At 37.0% G+C, this 26,767-nt stretch overlaps 1 protein-coding gene across 8 annotated transcripts in view; it reads left to right on the top strand.

The window, feature by feature from the left end:
- LOC119650418 (IQ motif and SEC7 domain-containing protein 1) overlaps window positions 1–26,767 on the top strand; it is a 238,119-nt gene that overhangs the window by 194,998 nt on the left and 16,354 nt on the right. For 7 of the 8 annotated variants that reach the window (XM_038053213.1, XM_038053222.1, XM_038053220.1 and 4 more), the window contains one exon: window positions 16,676–17,047. In XM_038053213.1, coding sequence (XP_037909141.1) covers window positions 16,676–17,047 — 372 coding nt within the window. Of the gene's footprint in view, window positions 1–16,079; window positions 16,219–16,675; window positions 17,048–26,767 lie in introns of those variants that run through there. The other variant, XM_038053221.1, reaches the window with a different exon arrangement.

The following is a 26,767-nucleotide window of genomic DNA, read 5'->3' as shown; positions in this document are numbered from 1 at the left end:
AACTTTTTCAGTGACAAAAACCAATTAAATACATATACATACATATATTTACTAACAGCTACCGTGCATAATTACTACGTTACGAAGATATATGTATGCGACTTGAAAACGAAATAAAACGTTTGAAGCCAATTATGATGTAACTACCTCGAGCAGTTTAGACTAAATTCTAAATGTGCATATAAAATTATGTAAGATATGGGAACCTTTCAATGAAATGTACATTAACTTGGTAATAAGGAAGACTACTATATTTACTGTGAATTACAGTTTATTGTGGTATACAAACATTTCAGGTGCAAAAGATACAGATTTGAAATTCTTATCTCATAAATTGAGCCCTGCACTTTGAAGATTCATAAAAAGGTTATGTTCATTTCCAATGGAATTAAAAATGTTCGGGGAGGGAAAAATTTATATTCCCACATTCATTAGGTTGATGATGTTTTCTTTTCAGAAAAGCTTTTCTATATAAATAGTAAACGACGATAGTTGCATTCCAACAAGATAGAAATCGAGACAAAATTATGTAGAAAAAATACGTCAACTGATATGACTATCCGAAATTTGATTCGCTAACAATGCCAATATCGTTCAACATAGATCCACGATACTAGTAAGGAAAAGCCGGGCCTCGGGTTAAAACTTGTGCGGCTCCCTCGAAATCGCATAATTAATCTAATTTTATTAAGTTTTCTTCATTGCGGGCTTCTGGGGAATCGACTCCTTTCTCCCCATTCTCGACGGGCCTGAGTACACCCATGATTTCACCCTAATTCTTCTACAATGCCTTATATTCATTATAGCTAAATCTCTGAATCTATGATTATTTTGCTATGGGTCTTAGTACTGATAGTGGAACAGAAAAAAATCGATTAGAAAATATACCCTTCTGTAAATATGCCAAGTAATCTACTCTCCACTATTTCAATATGTCCCCAAGAAAGTGGGTTTTTGCTTTCCGCAGGATTCCAGGAAGGTTAAAGAATTGGTTTGCTGGTAGTCAAAAATTTAGGTCAACACAGAATCGATTTTCAATAATTAGATATACATACTACATGTATAGACACACATACATCACATGTTATTCCGAAGGAATATAGGGTGTATCTATGTATCTTTCCAAAAAGATCCACTGGCACGCGAATACAAACCTGATCGAAATATTAACTAAAGAGGCTAGTCACATTAGCTTAATACATCAAATGAAGAACCTCGTGTCTAATGTCCGTTGTACACTATATAAATGAACGAATACAATTCTAGGTAGATTACAACGGCGGCAGGTGCTATAAACACTAAGGGATAAAGTCCAATAAAATTTGAAATGTAAACAGTTTCACCGTTTTTGGATTTTATCAGATAGTGATTTGTACATGAAATGCATTTTAAATACTATTAAGTAGACATATCCATTATTGAGAGGATATGCGAAAGGAACACGTTCATACTTAGGACAATTGATTAGGCTATTGTTTTGGAGATTAACTAGCGTCGGCGGTAGAGTATTTTGATTTTTCAAAGAAAGCAAAATTTCTTTCCACTGTTGTTTAGAGCCGAATCTAAATTTCATTATGTTAATTATAATCAGTTGCTAAGGAGCTTACTTTTGTATCCCAATTACAAGCATAATATGTTCGAATTGAAACTTTGGAGGAGTTGAGTGGATGAAAAGTTAATAATAAGTTCGAAACCCACTCAAGTAGTAACAGTGGATTTTTTTTTTAAATTTCACAATTAGCAATAATATGAATTATCTTTCAAATTCTTAAAATTTGCCTTATGTGTTCGCATCAGCAGAAGCTTTGAAGTCTCTGTTTTCTAATTCTATTAAATTTTTGATAAGGTTTTTTTGTAAAACAAAACTTTATTAAAATCGATTGACTCTATCTCTCTGTCTACAACACGTATTTTTCTAGGAAGCGGTTATAGCGATTGACACCAAATTTGGTGGAAAAGTGGGAATTATGAACATTCACACATATAATGAGTTACATCATTCTACGTTAGTTTTGACATTTTTTGGAAAGATGAGGAGTCCGAGGGGTCGAAAGTGATCATTTCTTTCACGGACTCATTTTCAGAAACTACCTAACCGAAAAATCTGAAAAAAATCATGAGGCTGCCACTTTATAGTGCGTAGTCTCCGAAATACCCTTCATATCGATATCTGTTCAAATAAAGTGCACTAGTGACTGCAATATCACCTTAAGTTCATCCTAGGAATTTAAGCTATAATATAGAGCATGATCTTACCAAATGGTGAAAATCACACGATTACTAACAAAGTTATAATACATCAAGGTTGCCAATTCAAGACTTTGAATGCCACTACCACGTGAAAGTGGAATATATTAAATACTGCCATCTGGCACGGAACTGTTTGTGGCAATCTCCATTGTGCGTATCTGTTCAATTTCAGTTTGCTTCAAGAGATGATTTATTCACTATTCACGTCCTTGTTGATCCGAGCATATAAACCGCTACGCTGTTCGCCGTTAAGCGGCATCTTAATTATTTTTGAAAGCTTCTTCCCACAACACTTTCCTTCCTCCACGCCTTCACATGTAGGATATTACAAGTCGAGGTACTTCCTATACAAACCGTTTCCGCCTCAGGAGTTGCATTATGTCGTAGTTTGTCATCTCTTCGCTTACTCCCCTCACTTATATTGAGGAGCCTATATCTCCTCTATCCATTCTTTGCTGGCTCTCATGTAGTTTGCCAGGTTGACAAACCTCTCATCACCTGAAATTGTTTTTCCTTTCGAATCGTTGCGCTTCATCGGTCAAAATGTCAACCAGGTTCCTTCCTATAATAACACATGCTGGCTCGTAGGATATTGTTCGACTGGTAATACTCGTAATGACTACGACTTATATTTGGTAGCATCATTGCGTAAATACGTTATGCCCAACAGCCTTCAAGTTCGATATGAAATTCAACTTTAAATCCGACGTTAATTTGGAGTTAAGAGAGCTAGATGGCTAGATGTTTAGCAAACACGACTTCATCTCCAAGTCCGACCATAACGATCTGATCAGGCACTTACAGTCATAAGTATTTCAATGATATCCTTCCATCCTGCAAAATTGAATGCAATTTTGATATCTAGGACCATCAATGCATAGCATTTCCTTTTATCGAAAGGTTTTTTGCCAATGTCGTGTACCACTTTAGCCTTCAGGAACAGGTGATAGAAAAGGAAATACAGGTCGACATCATCGCTTTATATAAACTCCCCCCTGGGTCGGAATCTGCTTCTTCACGGAGGTATTTCAAGCAATCGTTCTTGCTTTTTCGAATGGCCCATTGTAGCTTCCTGCGTACATAATGTTCATAATCTAGGTCATTCCTTCGACGGAGGAGCATAAATGTAGACCTTATGAAGTCAATGCTGACATGATTAATAGATCGGTTCCCACAAGTTCACATAACAGCTTCTCTATTTTCCATTATTTCCCAAACACCATGCAAGTTGTTTTGTATCTGCAGAACTTCCATTTGTGCAACGTACTTAGGCCTTCCCTGGATGAATTCTGGATACCTGTTTCAATCGACGCAATTTTATATGTTTGAAGCCGAGGGACTTAAAGGACTTTTTCATTTTATTTATTCCTATAATTAACTGGGGTGCTTGTCAATGTCGTAGACCTAGTATTGACTATTGTTTGCGTTCCGCGATATGCCTTTCTTAGTTTTTTTCACGCCCAACTCCTGAACTTTCCTTAGTTTGGTGATCTCGTCGAGTTCCTCGCTTCGAACACCACTATTGTTTGGTTTATACGGACGGTAGTTTGTAACGACACCTCGATATGGTTCGACATTTTTTTTATATTTATCGTTGTGTTTATACATTCTTTGCTGCATAGTTCAAACAGCAATCGTTTGTGTATTCGTCTATTCGTCACATTCTCACTAAGCTCGTTCAAACAGGATCTATCTAAGATCGTAATTTACACTTAAAACTAAAGTACAAAAAGGAGTGCACAGGACTAGGCTGTAGTGCATTATAACTCCGACATAGTCTAGAGATCAGGGAATGGAAACAGACTTCAAGCTCCGCGAAGTGCGCACCGAAAATGTCAGCGTTACGCGCTTTGTATGCCGCGTTACGAAGAACGATATCAGCAGAGGCGGAGCAGTCGATTAGGCCAATAGAGAGTTTGAAGAAGGAACAAAGATCGAGGAAGTTTCTACGTTGTTGGAGGTAAGGGAGAGGAAAAGTACAGAAGCGGACGGGATAGTCAACACGTGAAAGATTCATTTTAAAGAAGAGCGAGCGGGCGAATTTGCAGTGTTTCTTCTCTAGGGTGAGACAATCACAATTACGGAACAATATTCAAGGATACCTCTCATTTATGGAGGCTTGAACCGAGATGAAATCAGTACAGGAACGACATTTTGGATGCACGGTTGGTGATATCGAAGTAGTAACTGTCAAAACGGAATTACGCCCAGGTCGAGGAAAGAGTTAAAATAGGACAGAGAGGAACCACCAAGAGAGTAGGAGAAACGGGTGGGAGAGATTTTAAACGAGTAACACATCGAGTAACATTTGCTGACATTAAGAGTCAACTTATTAGCTGCACCAATGGACCAATGTGTCCAGATTTGCCTGCAGGGCAGCACAATCCGTTGGGGACGAAACAGAAGAAAACAGCTTGAGGTCATCGGCGTATAACAAGCAAGGACGAGTGATTACAGAGGGGAGGTCGTTAATAGAAAATAAAAATAAAAGAGGTCATAGAATGGATCCTTGTGGCACAATAGAGGAAGGGGAAAAGGACTAGAAGTGCAAGTAGGAGCCAAGTCACGTAATAAGTGATGGAGGAATGTTTAATCGAAGGCCTTTGAAAAGTCCGTGTAAATGACGTGGACTTCTTACCGGGAAGTTAAGGTATTTGACCACAAATTTGGTGAAGTCCAGAAGATTGGTAGCAGTGAATCGACGTTTTATGAAGTCGTGCTGCTCCTTAGCTATAAGGTGACCGAAGTGGGTTGTCGACCACTTGTTGACGTATCTCTCGAGGATCTTGGAGCAGGACGAGAGGAGCGAAATAGGGCGGTAATTCTCAGCAAGAGTATGGTCACCGCCTTTGTGTATGGGAAAAATAAGGGTTTCTTTCCACCGGAAATATTGCGAAGTAGGGGAGCAGGGAACTAAAAAGGCAAATCTGAAGTGAAATAAGACGCAAACATAAAATCGAAAAATTTAAAAAAATCATGAGGTTGTCTCTATCTGTGTCAAGTCACACCGGATTCCATCGGCACTTGATTAGAACTTCAGGACAAACAGAGAAGACAAAAGGTAGATTCTGCATAGCAGATTGTTATTGAAACAGTGTTAGCTCAGAGATTACATTTTTTAATCAATTCAATGTTTAAATACTTGAAGTGAACCAAGTAGCGAAACTTCCAGATGATAATAAATCCATTCAAATAGCTACTTCACCCAAAAAAACCATATAGAAAATATTTGCAAAAAGTATTAGTTTTTACTCTAAATTTTCCACGCTGAAACAGGAAGTAGAAACAGTATATAACAGTCTAACGCTTCTTAAACTTCGTTTATGACACTGATTTTAAATTTCAGAAACGTCTGATTTGAAACCGTAGTATCTTTTATAGCTTTATTTGCCTGATGTCATGAAATGACTAACCGTATTCAAGGCTGTTATCTCAACTGGAAATTTGAATATTCAGATATATTTCTCCTCTATAAAACGTCTTCTAGCCTTTACATTTACTACAGCTATGCATCTTTGCATCGAATGGTATTTATAATATATTCAAAGTAGCCAGAAAATGAATTACTTTATTTGCAATGTGAATTTCATGACTTTGAAGAAAATAGTCACGCGAGTTTTTAAATAGTTTTAGTTGTTATTTCTACTTTTTTTTATAGAAATAAATGCACAGAAACAATACTGTCGAGTGCTATTAATGTTTGAATTGATGTTGCGGTTGTTAAACAGGTTTTGTTGTTGATATTTAAAATGGAAAACAGCAAAAAACCGTTTTATTTTATAGCGTCATCATCGCCATCATGTTTAAATTGAAAGTTGTTAGTGATTTATAATTAAGGATAATATAACTACAACCCATTATTATTTTTACGCAATCACTCAAGCATATTGAACACAATATATTTACTTAACTTTTTCTTAAGCGGAGATGATTATTGGATTTTGACCCGGTCGGGAGTTGATATGATGTTTTCCAATATCATTGTAAAATCTTCATTTGTGACAGCATTCGATGTATTTTGTAAGGCAAAAATTTGCAGAATGGGTTTGATTAGATTTTCAAGGAAAGGCTTGCGTACATGAACTTTGGAGGTGCTTTACGTAATCAAACTCTTCTTATTGACGAACCTTTTTTTCGACCCTTCCTGAAATTGATTTCGCGTGAATTTTCAAAGAAATATTACATTAAAATTACTATAAGTAAAATGAATCAATTTTTGCTAATAGTCACAGGTTAATAGGGGTTGTATGATAATTTATGTGATGATAGTTTCTTAAGTGGATCCACATCTCTCAATAACATATTCATCCGCGTTCCAAGCACTCGTAGCAACTTGTTCACATAAATGTTAAATTTTTGGAATGCATTCTCTCTTTTTTTATCCACATATATTTCTATAGACTTACATCAATGAAGAGCATGACTTAGGTAACAGAATTTGAAAGGTTCCAAGAACGTTAAGCCATCTGGATAAATTCGAGCTCATAGATTGGATGTATAATACATATTCCAACTATAAGAGAGTTTCTGAAAACAAAATAGCAAAAGAAAGGACCTACCGCTGCAGACAGATTCGTAACGCAAGGGATAAACGGAAATCCTTGAAAAGAAATCTTTCAATTCGTCAATCTCGTTGAAGGTTGCCTCTTTTAAATGTATTTATGTTGGGATGTAAGTAATTTTAAACGGTCTGGATGATGTTGCTCGTGCATAACTAGAGGTTTACGTATAATATATAAGCGACCAATTTGTGGGTGGTCATTTTCATAATTTTTACTACTTCTTCACATTAAAGATGTGAGCAATATTTTTTATAGAACATAGGTGACCGATACTTTTAATATTGGAAAAGACTGTGATTCTTGTAAATTTCATATAAAGATGTTATTTCTTGTACTCGTACTCGATTCCAAAGTCATTATACTTTCCGGCTGAAAACGCCAGAAGCTCCCTGTGCTGTATATCTACAGTCAGGTTACTGAAGCGTTCCCGAAGCGTGTCAACAAATTCTTTCAACGAAGAACAAAAAAAAAAATCTGACCGATACACCTTGTCAGTCTTCGCATTAATTGGGAAAACCATCTGCCATTCTCGAATATATGATTAATTCCAAAAAAAACTGAACCCATCCAGATTTTTCATTCTTCCAAAACTGCATAGGCTTACTAAGTATCTTCTCAAATGTATAAAAATAACTCAATGCATCGGTACACACGGAGAAAAAATAACAACCAGAAGAAAATGAAACCAATCCAATCCAGCGAATGAAGGAAGACACGGCAGATGTTTTCTTTAGGAGGTGACCCATATGACCATCATAATAGCAGCAGACTTACCTATATGTTGAAGAAAAAAATTAGTGTTGTGTGTAGGAAAGATCCCTTCAGACCTGATACATAGGACCTGCTGCTGCTGCTGTCTTACAGAACAATGCCGATGGCAAATATAATACAGTCGAAAAGGGCCAGGTGCAAATTGAAAGGTGGCTGCCGTTTCTTTTGATTTAGAACTCTATAGCGAAAGTGAATACATTAGCATGGTGTGATAAAAATTCATGATATGCAAATGTGAAAAAGTGTGGTTGATATTAAACTCGCAATTAAGAGAAGTCCTCTTTAGCTTTGTTAAATAGGCGAAGCTAAATAGTTAAATACTTTCAAAAAGTATTTTATTTAGTAGTCTGTTAACAATGTTCAATCAAAGTATCGGAGGCTGTAAAAAGCTAACAAACAGCACCCAACGATTAGCACCTTCGAAACATCACAAAACCTTGCTCCAAATTATCTTTCTATGCTATTTCAAAAACTTAAAAATTCCTCTTCAGAGGCCAGAAAAAATGAATTCCTTTCTCCTTGGCTCAATCTTTCTGAAACGTAAAATGAGAACGAACAGCTGACATGTTTGCTCTACAGTCGAGATTCATTGGTAATACAAAGAAAAATATCTATTTTTCAGGATGCTACGGTGATGAGGGTGTTTTTATTATTCCTTAAAATCGAAGTGAACGAAATCGCATCAAAGAAACGAGAGAAGCAAGATTTTATCATATATTTCTTTGGATTTGGGTGTAGTAGTGACAAATGGGGATACTTTTCTGGGTTAGATATTTTAGGATAATTCTCTGAACTAAGTATTTATCGGACAACTTAAAAATTAGGAACACCTGCCATTGATTCGTTTCTTGGTGTAACACACACATGTGATTTTATTTGTACCCAAATGAAATCCTTCCGAACTGGAGTTAATCCGTAGGAAGGATAAATTGAAATTTATATTTTGCCTTTTCATATTAGCAATTTTATTAACCCTAAGAGAACCTCCCCGTGAAAGACGTTCAAAATTGATGTTGATTTTTGGACTGATATCATAAAGATTTTTAGTTTTTTTTTTGCGAGAGATTCATAATTTGATAATGTCATGGAGTCGAGATGGACATAACTCCTAAAGATTAATCTTTTAATTGGTACCAATGAAGCTTGCGGCGATTAGTGGAAGTTTTTCTCAGTCATTGTCTATTAGAAAAAGTCAATTTGATAATCACGCTTTTTTAACAATCTTTGAGTTTTTAATATAGAAAAATAGAACATTATTGTAGCAGAACTCGAATAGATACTTTCACCTAATATGATAAATTTTCTGATTAATTTGAAAAAAAGATTTTCACTCTTGCCATTTGAAGTATATAACTGAAAGAAGTTAATAGCATGAACACTGATATTACAATATCATTGCTGGTATTGCTAGATAAATTTGTCAGTTTTGTTTTTTTAAATGGCCTGTATGACATTGAAGCTAAGCTTGGGAAAGGAAAATGCTAGGACTCAACACTCTCGCTGAGTTAGCGGGGGCTAGCTAACATCTCTGCCACAATTAAGGAGTAAAGCGCCAGAGTTTTAAGGAGCAATTGAGCGCACCAGAAGCTCTACTTGCGAAATAGACGTAACAATGAAACTTTTACAAGGAGCCAACAGCAAATAACCGGGCCAAAAACACATCCTCCAGAACTTCTCCCTTGAGCAAATGCTCTAAAAGGGCCACCCCAGTTCCGAGGGAAAATGTTGACTTAGAGATCATAGTCCAGGGAATCTAGTCTAACACAAAATTTAATTTGTATAACAAATTGCCAGGAAGGATACCCCTTTGTTCTGCTTACTGACGATAACTTGAGACACCTCGGACCAGTCCATTTTGTTGGGCATGTGAATCTTTAATGAGAGTTTTAACAAACAGAATGGGATGAAGCGATGAAATGTAAATTCCCTTCACATGTGCTGCAACAACTGGTCTTAATATGCCTTTACTGAAGCAATGTAAGTGTTACTATAAAGGCTTTTTGAAATTTTAGCATATTTCCAGAACCCGTAGTGTGCACAGATTCCATGTGTAGATACTAGAGATGGGTAGGTGATGCGTATAATATCACAAAAGTGATATCACCTTAAGTGCAAAGTACCGAGTTGATATCGCCGCCGAGTAACGCTTTCGAACCTATTGTATATGCAAGTAATTATGATCGCCTGTTCTTTTGGCTGAATTTGGGCTGTTTTTTAAGGTTTTGTGTGAAACAAAACCTTATTAGAATCGAGTCGGTGTCTGTCCGTCCGTCTGTCTGTCTGTCACACCCGATTTATTTGGAAATGGCTAGAGCGATTGTCATGAAAATTGGTGAGAGTATGTAATCTGGTGTTCCCTTTACATGCAGTAAGTGGCGCCCTTTTGTGTTAAGATTAAGGGGGGCTCCCCATACATGTCAATGGAGGGTGCACATTTTTTTTTTACAGAATGTAGCCATGTGGGATATCAAATGAAAGGTCCCAGCTATTACTTTCCGAAACTGGTTCCATATTTGTTATTGGCTGAAACATAGGGGAGTGAGGGCTCAAAATGTGACCCCCAGAAAGTGTAACTGATCTCTTTCTCAGAACCTATCCAACCGAAAAATCTGGAAAAATTCACAGTTGTGCTTCCATATGAAATCTAGGCCTCAAAATCTTGTTCCGATATCTGCTTGAATAAACATATTTTAGAATTTTACCCGAAGCCCCTCTTAAGTTCATCCTAAAAGTATAGAAGCATAAAGTATGGTTATAAGTAATAACATAATTCATAATTTTAGAAAGTTTGAGAAAAATGCAATTATTACTAAGAAAGTTATGGAAGGTCAAAATTGTGCATTTCACGTGAGTTTATCGAACCCTAAGACGTATATCACGTCATCATCATATAAGATGAACACATATGAATCACAGAGTTGGAGTTTGGAAATATATATGTATATCAAAGAATATTTTGAATCGGAGGTATATGCGAATGTGAAAACGTGAAGAGGAAATTCCTCACACAAGATGAACACAAAACCTTCATGCCCGAAGCGTCCAGTTTCCGGTATTTCGACTTGTTTCAAAAAATGATATGATATCACATGATATATCACATCACTTACTAAGTCCTTCTAGCATTTATTATGAGTCGGTTTCGGGGTCGCCGTCTGTCTATTCTCTGCAGAGTTCAATTTATGCGGTTACGCCGCTTTCCGAGAAGTTTACACTCTTCCTCCACTGTTCTGCGTCGGGTAACCCACTTGTTGAGCGTCCTGGGATAGTGGGTACTCCATTGCATGACATAAGCCGCAAGTATTATTTTTAATGGAGTTACGTAAATTTTAATTTCAATACTAACAGTTACACATTTTAGGAGCCTTTGTTTCTAATAGGAAGCACACGATATCGTAGTACAATAAAATTATGAGAATCACTTAGATACACACTTAGATCTCCTTAAAAATGAAACCATAGAAAACACTTCACTTTTAATTACGGTGTCCTTTGTTCAGAGACAAGTCATCATTTGAAAGCAATTACTGCAGTCAGAGCCTCATTAAACTAAAATCTGAACCGTGCACTGCGCACACTTAATCATAGCAGACATCAACCTATGTATTATATTTACTCAATATTCCATTTCTTATCAGTAGCAGCCGGTTGTTACCATGAATAGTGCGGTCCTCCTCCTCCTACCAAGAACTTTCCACCGAAGGTGCAACGATATGTCGTCCTTTCTGCATTCGAACACATATACAATTTGGGCAATCTGCTTCAAGTTTACCTCCAGTTGTTTCTCAGATCTCGTGTAGTTCGGTGGTACGACGGAATGAACATTCACGCGTGACTAACAGGGAATCGGTTTCGTCTTACAAATTTTCGGACTTAGGGAAGAAGAAAGACCTTAATACTGTGCTTAGTGTAATAATGTAAACACATTTAGTGCCGGCATTTATGTCGTGAGTGATAAAAATAATGCTTCCGCTTGGAATAGGTGTCTTTCTGTTTTAAACATAAGAAAAAACATTTATCGTTTTATGGATTGAGTCGACATCCGTAAAATAAGCGTATACCAAATGCTTTTTGTAGTGTGTTAATGCTATTGCATTTTGTACACAGAAGCATTCTAACTAAAGTTTATCGGTTACTTTAGTTTAATAGTGTGTTCTTATTAGTGCATCAAGGAGGTTTAGCTTTTATCTGAACGATAAGGGAGGTGCAGCATAATGATCATTTGCATTTCTGGATTTATCATTGGGCCTAGGTATTGATTGGCGTTTTATTCCATTTTAAATAATGTTCCTGTAATGTAGGTCTAGATTTTTTTTTCGATAAAAATTGATCATAAACTAATCATAAAAACTCCTTTTATATATATATATTTTTAAATATTCAAAAAATGCGAAAAGAACTCTCAAAGTGTGTCGAATCTAAATGTGGAGATTGTTCTTATTTTTTTTTGCATTATAATTTCGTCTTTCCTCTTTGAATTCCGGGAGTTGCTATTATCGCAACTCCTATAAACAAACCTATTTTTCATAATAATAGATATATTATACATCAAAATCCCTAGATATGATGTCTTTAGAGATCTACATCATTAATGACAACTGTTTTCTCGAACCGAAAAATAACCTTTTGCCCTTTTCATTTGCAAGAAAAGGCAGTGTATTATCTATTCACTTCACTTCTAGTACCCTAGTTCATTCGTTCCGCTGATATGCTTTTAAGGGGTGATTGTATTATATCATAGTTTATTGTTACTATAATGGAATTAGTTCGACTAGCCTTGTATCTGTTCATTAAAGTAAATATGGCTCTAAAACATCCCTGGTTAATTCAAAATATCATACGTTCCGACTGACAATCTTGTCCCCATCTCATATCGAATTAACGACACGAAATGTGTTGGATACCCGTCTGAGTACATATTGCTTTAGTTTAATAATCCTTTTGTAAACATTCTCGAATTTTACAGGTTGTTAATTGTCCACCATTTCGATATGGCAATGAGTGTAATTAATTACAACCGATGCTAGATTTGGCAACGCAAGGTAACCCCAGTGAAGGAGAAAATAGATTGCAGTGAACAAATCATTTCTCCATCTTTTTCGAGCAAAACCCATTGTTTTACGCAACAGCGGTTGCCCTGAATCAACTAAAAATACAAATACGAAAAAGTTCAGATAGATACCGATTGCTATTACTTCTTTGCTGATGTGCAATTCATACGAACAATAATTGATTATAAGATGATTACAGACTTTCTGTAAAAACATATAAAAAAAAACAATTTATACATATGTTAGCTCAAAGAATGCAAGTGGCTACACAACTTACCTTGAGCTTCTGAAAATGTTTTGGAATTCAAATTGGTTTGTCTCTCATCAAAATTTCAAGGCAATATTTCAACCATTGCAAACTCAATGCATTTATACCACGAGTTTATATGTTACAAAATCATCTATGGAATTTGAATTTAATTCAAATTTAAAATGTATTATTTAATTATTTGAATTCGCTTCAAGAGTGTATGCACATAACGTGCCTGTCCTTCATTATTTCGGTTAGTAATTTTATTTCCAGGTTGGTATGAATATCTTTTCTTGATCGAAAATTTGGAGAAAACTTGTGCCCATTTATATCATGATATCCTCGTATCCAGATATATTCATTACATGGGTAGTTAGGATCATCAATAAACTTTGTAGCGGTTATATAAGAAGGAAAATCTTCTCTGGCAGAGCTTTTAAGGTGCTCGATGATGAAATACAGTCTATGTAAAGGTTAAAAAACAACTCAGGAAGCCAGAAGCAACATGTCTCAATTATAGAAGGTTTTGTGTTTCCTTATGTAAGAAACCCTGGGTACATATCGGTGTCTTTTGCACATAGTTAAAAAATACAATTGTGCACTGTTTTGTGATACTTACACCGCTTTTTAAAATTTGGTGATTGTTTAGGACCCGTGACAGTACTAATTGAGACCTTTCATTTGATAACTCACTGCGATAAGTTATGAGGATAAAAATTTTGCACATCCTCCTTCTCCCTCCTCTAAACTTCACACAAATTCATTCAAGTCACTCTATCAGGGAATTTCACAGCTCCTATATGCCCACCCAAATTTCGTTACGACCGTTGCAGCCGTTTTTCAGAAAAGTACCTTTGATAGACAGACTACCAGTAAATCGATATTAATGCAGCTTTAGTTTACACAAAATCTTAAAAAATGCAAAAAAGAACGAAAAAGTTGACTGACGGTTTCGTCCAGGGCAGAGGCAACTCATCAGACGCTGCCTCACCTCTGCTCTGGGAGCAGCGTGAGGGAAAGTAACGACAGTTGGTAATTGCTCGATTTAAATATAATCGCAAACACGTAATGGGTAGAAATTATATTCAAGTGAAATCCATCATAAGTTCAGATCTAACTTTTTTGGAAAACTTCGGTGTTAGGAGGAGGAGGTAAGTTGCCTCCCAAGTGATGCGGTCCGTCACCAAGTGGACTCAGGACTCCCAGTATTCTTAACTTAAAAAATAATTAAGAATCGTGAAAAGCATAAGCCAAAACCAATATCCTGAAAAAGACGACCAAAAATCGGAGAAGTGACTTTAATAGATGTATGCATTCCGATATAGTCACTTGTCAAGATTGGTCTAAACATCGAAGTTGATGGGAAACGACCAAAAAGCCGGCCAAAACAACAGTGGCTTGATACGCTAGATGGTGATTTGAAAGCATCGCGACTGCATTTGACAGAGTAAAATGGCGCAACCGATCATATCAGTCAAGCTCGACATGATATAAAGTTATCGAGAAATTTCATTTTGAGCTTATGTGTAGAACATTTGCATCTTTAAAATGGGTCTGTATGTATTTTTCTGTGAAACGAGCGACGGTATCTCTTAAAGAGAAGAGGGGATATCCGTAGTTCGAGTACTCACCCTTTAGTAGGACCTCTTTCAATGGTCCTATAATTCAAGTAAGAAACATTGAAAGAATCTCATACAGAGTAGGTCTTGATTGAATTTTGTAATTGGTTGTTGTATCAAACAGAGAAGAGGACATAAAATATAATAATTTACTTTGGGAATTAAGTTCTATTCTGGCCTAACCAGAGGAAAGGGAATGGTGCTTCCCCCGGATTTAGATTTGCTGGGAGTCTGCTTAATTTCAGAAAGTACATCCAACGCTATCGATTTTTATCTAATTTGCGAGCACTATTCCTAAATCTCATTTTATTAGCACATTGTCCTTATCCTTTCCTTTTCAACCAAGCCCAATGGCAAACAAAGATTTTCCTTATAAAAAATGGAAACGCTCACTAGCAACAAGGCGAAAACATAGTCCTGTGGCCTACTTAACATATAGCTTTGTGTCCTATAGATGCCGCATAGCGACAAGTTCTGCTATCGAACAAAAGTTCCTTACAGAATCGGCAGGACATGCTTTTGCTAATGATAGGGTTGAGTACTCATAGTATGCTGACAAAACAATTTTCAGTAGCCTGGAGACACGGTATGAACTTGACAATTACACTGAAAGTGGATTAGGTAGCAAATCAGTCCTTGAACTGCATAATTGCCTCATCATTCCTGTAGTAGATTGCTGGATAATTTCGTTGAAGGTGTTGGTGCTTTGCTCATAGTTTCTTGAGGAGGACTGGGTACTTGAATCATTTATGGAATGAGTGCATTTTCAACTGAAGTCATTCATATTAGAAATACAGTGAAGATGCATCTATTCTCTGCAAATAATTTACCCATTTTTTTTTTCTTTTTCACATTATGCAAATTTTTTGGTGCTGATTGGATTTTTTACACAGAATGAACTTTATCGCATTAAATACTCTAAACATGCCTCAGATTTCTTTGATCGGTCATTTGTTTAACTTTGACTAAATAAACTATTCATCGGTTGTTTTCCTTATGCGGCTTGCTACTAATTGGATTTAAATTGATGTTCATGTAAACAAGATGTTAAATGCACAGTTTCTTTAACGATTATGCTGGTAATTGTGTTATTGTTAAAGATAGCTAAAATTAAATTTTGAGTAGAATGACTGACGCACAGGGGCTCGGTTTACTGATATATTTTTGTATACTCCTTACTTCAGATGGAGTAGGCTGGAATATTTATTTCATACACTATTCATATTATTTCTAGGTTCCTCATATCTATGTTTTGTATATATTCTTGCAGTTCGCAAGTTCGTTCATACATTCTACGTCTCTGTACAGCAACTTTAAAAGGGTGGCCGTGCGAATAGGTTTTTTTTAACCTCCACAAGTCCTACCCTACTTAGTCATTTATTGAACCCCAGCTTGCTTAAATCCAACAATGTGCAGATAGTATGCATGATGTGACATTGTCTTTTCTGTGTCTTTTATGCATTGTATTCTATTTCTAAGACTTGCATACACTATTTCAGGGCATAAACGGACTGGAAAAAAATTCGTTATTTTAGTTCACCATCAAGTGTCTGTGCAAGCAAACCGATGGCTGTTATAGTCGGGTGCATTCAATTTAAATTTTTCATGAAGGTGGATAATTAGTGCGTTTCTCTTGAAAATTATTTATTTCGACGAACTGTTAGTGTTTTCAGTGGTTTTTGACATCTTATGAGACAACTGATGCTCTCATTGTGGTGTGTATATGCCTATCTATGAGAACCAAAGTTTTTCAATTTTGAAATAATTTTTTCTTAGCATATTACCCAGATTTTTGTTTTGTTCAAAAAGAATCGGTTGATATTCGATATCTACTTAAGTTTCCAAAGCGTATGGTAGACTTTTTTGGGAAACCCATCCCGCGGTTTTCAATTTTATTAGTTGAGCAAAAGTGTGAGAAGAGCCCATAATCATAGTATCGATTGTTATAAAACTCGATAGGGTCAAATTACAGGAAATACGTGCAGAAAGTCAATTTGAATAAAAGCGAATGGATTGCCTTCATCTACCTCCAACGTGCCAAAAAGCAATAGGACAAACCAGTGTTTGGCATATTCTCAGAACAAAACTGAATTAATGAATATACATATAAGTTGATCCCATTTGATAAAATAATTCAAAAACCTTGTTAAATGTGTCTTTTTTCTTTTCCAGTTTCCCACAAAAGGTAATCGAACGTTCGGGTTCAGGACAGTATTCATTACCGGCACCCGGTTCTATATCGTCGTCATCAAGTAGCGGCCTTGGTGGTTATGTCTACCTCCAGCAGCAGCAACATTATAATCCGCCACCACAGCAAATAATCTATCAACAACAACAACAGCAACAGCAACAAAATCAAATGTGTCATCAACCAATTCATTATCGGCATTTGCATCATGGTCATCACCATGGTGGAGCCGTGGTTATTGCTGGAAGTGGTGTTGGCACAGGAATTGGTGGAACAACTTCCATTCAGACGCTACACAAGAAAAATTCTGTACGAAATGGTAACGATGTGCTGAAACGTTCACGAGCCCAAACAGCGTAAGTACCCTCGAATCTTTAAATTATATATGTAGGTCAAGCCTTTACCAGAACATAGATTGATAGCTGAACATTCAAGAGTCACCCATCGATATTCTTACTTGGTTGCTACATTTGTTTTTGTTCTATTGAAATTATATGTATTTCCTTTGGGGACTGAATTATGTTCCACCCGCTATTGTTCAACGTTTCTTAGAATACATGCGAATTATTCTCCATACACCTCAAGAGCTTGTGTAGATCTTTTTCGAAAAGTTCAATTACACTACACAACACTGAGCAAATAGAAAAACAAGATCGAGCAAAAAACAGATCCTAAAATTTCTCACAATCTTTTACCTAACAGCGACGGTGAATGGGATGTGGCTATAATCCATCTTATTGGTTGTTTTTTCACTATTCATTTTCGTTCTATTTTTTACTGCAAGTTCAACTCTAACGATTGTTAACACTTGTTCCCACGTAGGGCAAACGACTGTTGTTATATTTCGATAACTGCAGCCAAGTAACACGGTTGTGTACCCGACGTTGTTGCTTCCTTCCACACAGCAATGTTTAAAAGCAGCATGCCGTCCGGATATAAACCGGAACAAGAATTCATTATTAGAAACCTGAACCTGCCTTACCTTACCCTATCTCGACATATCTAAAACATTCTTTGAGCGGAAATGTGATGCTCAATAAGAGTTTCGCTCGAGATTAATATCATCTCTGAGGTTCTCTGGTTCTTTGCAGGTATGGGAATTTATTTTCAAATCATATCTAGTGGTGGCTTTCTCCATTTTTTTTATTCTTATTTCTTGGCCAATAACAAGATTCATATTTTTATAGGTTTGAACTAGATACGGATTAGAATTTCTAGTTTTTTTCGTTTTTAAGTTTCCGACGTGCAGGCACAATGCGACCTCTAATAATACTCATAATAACTACGAATGATAATACAATTGAATTTCTTGGTAGTTAAAGACAAACTGAATTGTAATTATTGATTGACCATGAAATTCTCAATAAGGAGAAAGTATGTAACTTTCATTCTTCCATTCGAATCTACTACTAAGGTCAAAGAAATTTCAGAATTGGGTCGTGTAAATCATACTTAAAGTATTTGTTGTGGTTTCATATTTCTGAACTTGCAAAATAGCTTTGAAGTGTGAAAGGTTAGGCGTATAATTCTGTTGATGGTTCATTTGGTATAGATACTCGAATATACGTGCTCGTGTGGGTCATAATGAGGCATTTGCGGTGGATATTTTCTTTTAAAGGGCACGAAATATTGATTGATTTCCCCTTGGTGTGAAATTGGAAAATGCCAATATGAAGAGACTAGATTTAGGAAGTTTGATTTCCTGGAAAAATTGGTTAATGTGTGGCGAAACAAAATAAAGTAAAAAGATTGGAAATATATGTACATATATATATCTGGATACCAGGCAAAAATTATCCTAGTTTTAAACTAACTTGTTGAGTAGATGGACGAAGGGTAGAGCAGTTCAGTTTTAATTCATTAGAAATATAATCCCGTATCCCCGTATCCCGTATCGAAATATCCCCCCGTATAAAAAATATTCCATCTAAGTGCAATTTCATAAAATCAACCCTCTACACGCTGTCGTTTATGAAGTTCAGGACGGGATCGATTTTAATGCCAAAGACTACTGAAAATTGTAATTACATCTTTAGTAAATCGCAAAATAGAAAACATGTAAAATAACTTTACCGCGCGCTCGAATCCAAACTACTCCCCAGCCGGGCAAAACAATCGACCCCAGAAACGAATCACGACAAATATTGATGTCATCCAACATCCCCTGAACCTTGTATAAAAATATAAAGAAAAAACATCCCACGTATTCAGAAAGTTGTTAATATAAAAAATTAACAAAAGAGAAAAATCAGTAAAAGTAATTTTCTGCAGGTGGTAACATCCTTCAAATCACTAATCATCATAATTAATAAAATTAATAAAAAAGAAAAATAAAAAATTAAAAAATTTCTGAGAACTCTTTTCTTCTTTCAGCTTGATTGTAGCATACTAGCATACTATCCATAGCTTGGTATACCACCATTCCAATTTTCAAATTATAGAACGAAAGTAGCACGGTCTTGGCGACCGTAACGATAATAGTGGGAGGTTTATGGGTTGCTGCAACTTTCACCGTCTCATCATTGAACCTGTCATAAGGTTTCAACTGGCCGATACCGTAAAGATTGACCACTTTGCCTCGAAAGGCATCACCATTTGATGGTCGTTTGGGTTGGAGAACTTCGACTTCCCAAGTTCAACATCAACCGCTAGTATGACCCAGCTGTCACTCGACAGTAGGAGAGCTATCTTGTTGATCGGAAGGCAGGTATACTGAGTAACCCGCTTGAGAATATCAATGAGCATTAGGTTACCATCAAACATGTTCTTATCTCGGGTGCAACACATTTCATCGCCCACAGCCAAAAGGGGCGTCATATGATCTGACTGATTACGGAGTCGTGGAAGATGATCAATGAACGGAAAGGTTGAAGGCTCTCTTGATCACTGCGAGTGATTGTGACATGACGCTCTCAAACTTCGATACCAAGCGAAATATCGAGAAGTTCACCGTAGTGTCATGACAAGAGAGAATTTGCTATTGCGCTGATCAGGAAAACGGAAGATGCCGCAAAACGCAATAATTTCGGAATTGTATACCGCATCACGAAAGAACTTGCATGTGGCAGCAAATCTTTCGGTGATCTTATGAAGGACGTTAACGAACGGCTGCCCATCCAGAATGACAAGCAACTGAAGAGTTAGAAAGAATACTTCACCACAGTTCTTAACCATATCTCATCCGGTGAGGGTCTTCGCCTTGTGGATGAGATAGCTGGTCACCGTAACAAGTGGATGCGGACTGTTCCTTCCTCCAAGCAGAAGAGAAATTGTTTCCACCATAAATGCGCAAAATGTTACGTGCTGAGGTAAAGTCTCAGAGGAATTTGAAGTGGAAAGCGGAGTCCACTCGAGCTATATCTTATCAATTATTTCTTTTTATTATCGGTGGCATTCTTCATACTGCCTTGTCCGGAAATACCCCAACTACGCTGATGATATCAGTGTGCTCTCTCGCTGGATCATGAACACCAACAAAACCAAAATTCTCAGTCTGGCGGGTCATCGCACTCTCCCTATCTGCATTAATGGGCAGAGCCCCGAAGGCGTTGACCAATTTGTATATCTGGGAAGTGTGGTTTCTGTTGGCGGTGACAACGAAATGGATGTTGCCCGATGCATTAACAGCGCTAGCTCCGCTTTCACTGCCCTATCTAAAATCTAGAAATGCCGTTATCTCAACACCAAACTATTCTATGCTAGTGTCCTTTCTGTGTTGCTATATGAAAAACTAGGCAAAGGCTTTCCATAGGGACTGAATCTAAACGCCCCTAGAAATGAAAAATTTCTCCTGTGAAACCAGAGTTGTAACCAGGAAACGTAATCAATGGAGCATTTCCTATATGAGTTTCGCATGCGGACACATCAGACATCAGTTTTTTGCTGCAGATGTACGTTAGTTGCAAAAGAGGCCCATTACGTCCACTAGCCCAAGCTTGCAATGCATAAACGAATCAGGGACATTCCGTTAGGTGAGGCTTCGAATACAGTCTCAGTGGCCAAGAGTTGAACCTCCCCCTTAGCATTTTTTCGATTAATTGGCTGTCGACAATAAGATGGCGAGATAAATGGGAATGCAAAGAGCTACTAGGGACCTCCGCATCAAGCTCGAAGCTCGCACAAAGTAAACGCATTTCAGAAAATTAGGGTCACTACCACGCTTTCACTTAACGAAACAATTTAATGAAATTGTTTAAACTACTTCCGATCTGACAGGCTTTCCAGATACTCAACGAATTGCCATCTGCATGCAGGCCAAAAAGAGCAATTCCGAAACTTGGGCAGGAAAACAAAATCCAGTGGAAAAACTTCTGGGCAAAAATTACATATGTGACATACATTTAAGGTATCGTACAAAAGTGACGGAGTGAGAACCATGAAAATGACAATCAACAAGGGTACATGAAGCCTAGTTAGGAAAAACTTATGAGAGTTTGATGTTATCTCTATCAAGAAAGAAAAATCTAGTTTAGAGTCAGAATAAGCTATTTCCGTTTGTTGCACCGTTGTATGGTTTATAATCTTCGGGACGTTCGACGCCCCCATTTATAATTAACCAACAGCTTCAGGCAGCGGGAAATTACCAGCGAATCGGTTTTGACCACTTTTATGATAACTTGTTCGGTGACCATTAATCACTGTCGTAATTGAGGTATACAAACTTGTTATTTTTAACTCTCGAGTACGTTTGTCAGGCAATTGGAAGATTTTTCTTTATAGGCTAATGTTGTTAGTTTTGAATACATATGTGGTAGTTGGAAAATCATTTGATCCTTTCTTCAATATAAGATCTACTCCACTTGGTTGAAGTCAAGTCAACACTTCATATATTGTAATATTTTCGGAGGTGTTGTTACTTTGTGTCTAACAAGGGATACTCTGGGTTCCAAGTCATGCTGGGTTGGAAGGCAACGAGGCAGCGGATGAATTAGCCAAGAAGGGAGCAGATATGCCTTTACATGGGCCAGAACCCTTCTATAGAATCGGAAACTGTTTCATGGCTACGACACTAAGAAATGAATAGGAACGGTTGAGGGAACTATACTGAGTGGGTCTACCAGGGATGGAGCAGTCCAAGGTGCTTATTAAGGGATACCAGTCCATGCGCACAAATGATTGCTTAAATCTCACCAAAAAGAACCTCCGAATCATAGTGGAAATTCTCACTGGCCACTGTCGGCTAAACTATCAGCTAGGGATAGTAGATCGAGGCATCTGGGAGAATACTTAATACCAGGTGCAAATTTGAAAGATCTGGAAGTAGGGAATATTCTAAAGTTCCTGACGGTTATAGGCTTGCTTGAGATACTATGATTAATAAGTACACTATAATCAGCAAAAGGGGCACAATAGTTCTTTAAGGACGCGGTGCGACTAAACAGAATAATACTTTGTGATCATTCAAGTCAACTATGTTTTGATCCTATGTATCTCTATTACTACCCAGTCTTTGATCAGAGTTGGCAGCATCACCACGTAAAACCTAGAGTAGAATGAAAAGGGAGGCAGCAGGTTGCACATAATCTTCATAGATAGTACGGCGTCATGTGAGTTTGACATAAGTAGGTCATAATTTCTCGAATAATTTTCATTGAGAGGGGATACAATTTATTCAGTTCGTCACCACCTTCATCGTCAATTGTGTAATATTGTGTGCTGAAACAACGATTCAGGACGAAATGTAGTGTTGTGCCGCACTGTCGATCAATTTAAGATGTCAAGAATTTGTTCAACGTCATCGGGAACGGTCTCAATATTAACTAAACTTAAAAGCTGCCTTCCAAACAGATTTTGCCGGAACGCATTTCCCAATTCTTCCATTTATTAGGACCAAGGGATATGAAAATTGTGATGTAGTCTACAATATGGTTTATACTAATATCATATACAAAACTATTTCTCAAGGATCTCTTTGTTAAACATAACAAATATCTGGGATATGTTTCTGCTACGAAATTAAGTTTCCGTACTGAAAGGTTTTCCTTCGTTGAAGAAATTAAAATATGGCTTTGGGCTGAAAGTAAGAGACCGACTACAGGATTTTTCATTAGCTTTTTAAACTGAAATGCGAAAATATTAAGAAATATGAAAGTAAGGACTGACGGGATGCACCCAGGATAGAGGCTACTCATCAGGCGCTGCCTTATCTCTGGCCTGGTAGCACCGTGTTCGAAAGCGGTAGACAGGTGTTGATTATTCTCTTTTATTCATTCGTAAAAATGAAATGAGCCCCTGCCCTTAACGCAACTGTCAGTCACTATTTTTTTAATGGACGGGTGCTTTCCTCAAAAATGGGAATATGTGCATGAAAAACATGGTAGATAGTTTCTCTCAAATTGATGCGGTTTATCATCATGTTGATGCGGACTCTGGCAATTCTCATAAAAAATCCATATGTATATATATATATAAATACTACCTTCTGAACTATAAACTTTATATCGTTGGTTACAATTAGAAAAACCAATTGCATTAACCACAAATCGAACATCTATCAATTTCTTGGTAAATCGAATTCCAACCGGGGACACTCACATGAACGCAGCTTGACTTGCATCAGATAGAAACTATTCTAATAAAAAGATATCTATAAACAATATTCTCCCTGTGGTGTCTGGGGGCTTGAGTAATTTCTTGCATACGAGCTTTGACTGACTACAGATGAACATGACGTGAAGTCAATTTATGTAAAACCGATAAACTACTACACATTTTAAATTGTGTCACAACTGAATACACTGCTAGCTGGGCTCTAACCTTCGTCATTGCCACTAAGTTGAATACCAACTTCCATTCACTGCAGACTTTCTACATCGTTATTTACATGAACTATTTTTCACACAATCCATATTTACCGATACACATTTCGTTTAGCTGCATGTGTGAAAAAAATCAAACTGCCACTTTTTGAATCTATTTTGAGGTCGTCGAAGACACCATTGGTTCAATTGACGCTGGTAAGTTCTCACTTACCCACACTTTTCGATAATTTCGGTGATAAAATTCGTAGAACACTCTGTAGAAATTGTCCGGTTAGAAAGCAGCTGCTTTCAGTATCTCGTTATCACAGATTTCTGATAGTGCCAAAATATTTTCCTCCCTCGCATATAAGTCATAAACATACGTAACAGTGCGCGAACGAAAAATGCTATTTGTTATCAGTGTTATCAGCTGCTATTATACAGAGGTGTGAGAAGATGTGTTTCTATTGTTACGTAGGAGTCACGTAATCTGCTCACTTAATAAATTAATCAGATTCAGTAGAAAATCAGCCGTTTTCAAATCAGTTCAAGACAGTAAATTCGGGGATCGAGATTATCCTGCTTGGCGAACCTGGCGAACCAAGAATTCGTATGTGTTGAAGTTCTTAAGACGTTTCCTTTGTACTGCCCCCGTAACAATGCAGAGTGTGCAATCAGATATTTCAACCAAGCACAGGAAGTAAAGAAAGTCAAAAAAGTGCCATCGCAAGACAGTTTGCAAATTTTGCGTAATATTGAGTGTAACAAACGTTTTCGCTACAAAACACCATCGTTACCGGTATACTGGCTTGTCTTACATAAGATATCAACAAAAAAACAAGATTCTTCAACTTGAATTTGTGACCGGCTTATGCTTTCCTATGCAAACAGCAGACAGTTGGCAGAAGCTGATTTCGGCTCATTAAAATCATTAGGTATGGTGTAAGCATATTGTGACAACGGACAGTTTCAGTGCCATTATGAATTTGTTTCCTCATTTCACTCGCTATTGATTTATTTACATAACAATTTACGTACTGAGTGACATAAACGACCTAGTGCGCTATAGTTTTTCCCAGAAGAGTATTTGCATATATGTGGCTTTGTCATTAGATTAGGGGATAGAGCTCTTCGCATACAGTCTTCAGCTAGAACGCAAGAAAGCACGTGGCAAAATATTGAAGAAAATTCAAATATTCAATAGAAAACATTGAAATGTTCATCCAAATTAGTTGCTAGGTTTTTTTTCTGGTGTCGATTCCGGCATTCCTAAAGAAGAATGTGATATTGCGTTGTGGAAATGAAGCAAGACAATTTCTTGAAAAATGGTTAAAAGAAGTCTTCAGGTTTTGTCTTCCTATAACATACACCTAGAAGCTAAAGAAACGCTAATCAACATTACTAAGAATGCGGTGCACAAGCGGATTATTGGACTAAAAACTAGTTTTCTTTCCCAAAATTTAACTTTAGTTCCAGATTTGTTTTTTCTTATGGAGAATGGAGTTAGCTTATTCATTAATTTAACACGCTTAGTCTGTTAACTGAGACAATTTCCAACCCCAAAAGGTGTAATCATGGATGTGGTTGAGCTTTAACCTCTCGATTTCATGTTCCAATCTCCCATCAACTTATCACTTGCATAGCATCAATTGCAATGATATTGTAACTGGAGTACGATTAATAATAAAACAAGTCGGAATACTGGAAGCCAAATTTTGTACTTGTAGGATGAACTTAAGGGGGGTAAATTTCCAAAATATGGTAATACATTCTTATTAACTTTATTTGATCAGATAATGGAACAAGTTGTATTTTGAGACCTAGATTTATATATGCATCACTGTGATGTTTTTTCAGGATTTTCGGTGAGAATGAGATCTGTTTCAGTTTTTGGGGCAAACATATTGAGTCCTTACTCCCCTATGTTTCACCTAATATCAGAAATAAGATCAGTTTCAGAAAATACTAATCGAGTCCTTTCATATGATACCCCACATGATCATATTTTGTGAGAAAAAAATTTACATCCCCCCTTTCGCGTGTGTGGGGAATCTGCTCCAAACTCCACACAAAATGGCGCTACAATCTGTTACATAAGAGCGTGGTCACTGTTAAATAATAACAACAATTGATTTTTGGAAAATTCGCAAATTTATTGATAATTTGGTCGTCAATACTCAATGCAAATACCTCAGTAGCAAGTCCAATCTCCTGCATTGTCAATTATGGCCTGGCACCGCCGGGGCATACTCTCCACTAGTTTTTCTGCATATGCTACCGAAAAAGACCTCCAAATTTTCCGAATTTGTCGAGAAAGTTCATCTAAATTACATGGCTTGCGTCTGCGAAGCTGTATTTTCATCAGAGTCCACACATTTTCTATGGGATTTGCATCCGGTGACTGAGATGGCCAATCTAAAGTGACAACTCCGTTTTGCGCCTTCCACTCGCTACACGCTCGACTCCGATGTTTCGGATCGTTGTTGAAGGATTCAGCTTTCATTTTTCTTGATATATCATTGCTTAGCAGATGGTAACAAAGCCTTTTGATATATTTTATTCATTTTTTCGGCATTTAAATTCTCGGTAAATAAGAGCAAAGTACCGAAACGTTTGAAAAGCACCCCCAAACATGGACCTTGACGGGGTGTTTAACAGTCCGTTGAAACATCCTACTGGGTGAGGCGTGTTTGATGCTCGGAAATGCCCAGAAGGAGGATTCATCAGAAAAAATTATGTTGCTCCAATCGCGGTCCAAGTTTTCCTTCGCCCATTCCACTCGTTTCTCAACGTGTTTTGCACTCAACATTGGTTTTTCCAAAGTACTGCGATATTTCAGTTTATTGGCAAGCAAGTGCCTGCGAATCGTTCCATAAGATATGTCAACACCTTTTGCTTTCAATTTCACAGCAGCTCCACGTAAAGTCAAAGTTGGATCTTACGAGAACAATGCGAGAATCTTTTTTTTTTTTTTTAAGGCTTTGCTTTCACTTCCGCGATCAGGAAAATCATCAACGTTACCGACCTTTTTATAGCAATTTATCCACTTGCTAACGAACTGCTTCGACTTTCCCATATATTTCGCAGCAGCAGTTTGCGTTAATTTGGGTCCTTTTTCATGCAAACATAGAGAAATTGCCTCAAAGCGAAACGCGTAAACAGCACTCATTTCGAAAAACCACTCAATTGAAGACTAAATTTGACAGAGAGCTGACTTTTTACAAAAAGCATGAAGGACTGAGGTGCCCTCTATGTCATAGAAAAAGAAACAAGACGCTTAGATTTTTTATCTACGTGTAACAGTGACCACGCTCTTATGTAACAGACTGTACTCAC

Source organism: Hermetia illucens, chromosome 2 (genome assembly GCF_905115235.1).
Source record: "Hermetia illucens chromosome 2, iHerIll2.2.curated.20191125, whole genome shotgun sequence".
Taxonomy (NCBI): domain Eukaryota; kingdom Metazoa; phylum Arthropoda; class Insecta; order Diptera; family Stratiomyidae; genus Hermetia; species Hermetia illucens.
The sequence above is the reverse complement of the archived record's forward strand: the minus strand, read 5'-3'. Positions and strand labels throughout refer to the sequence as shown.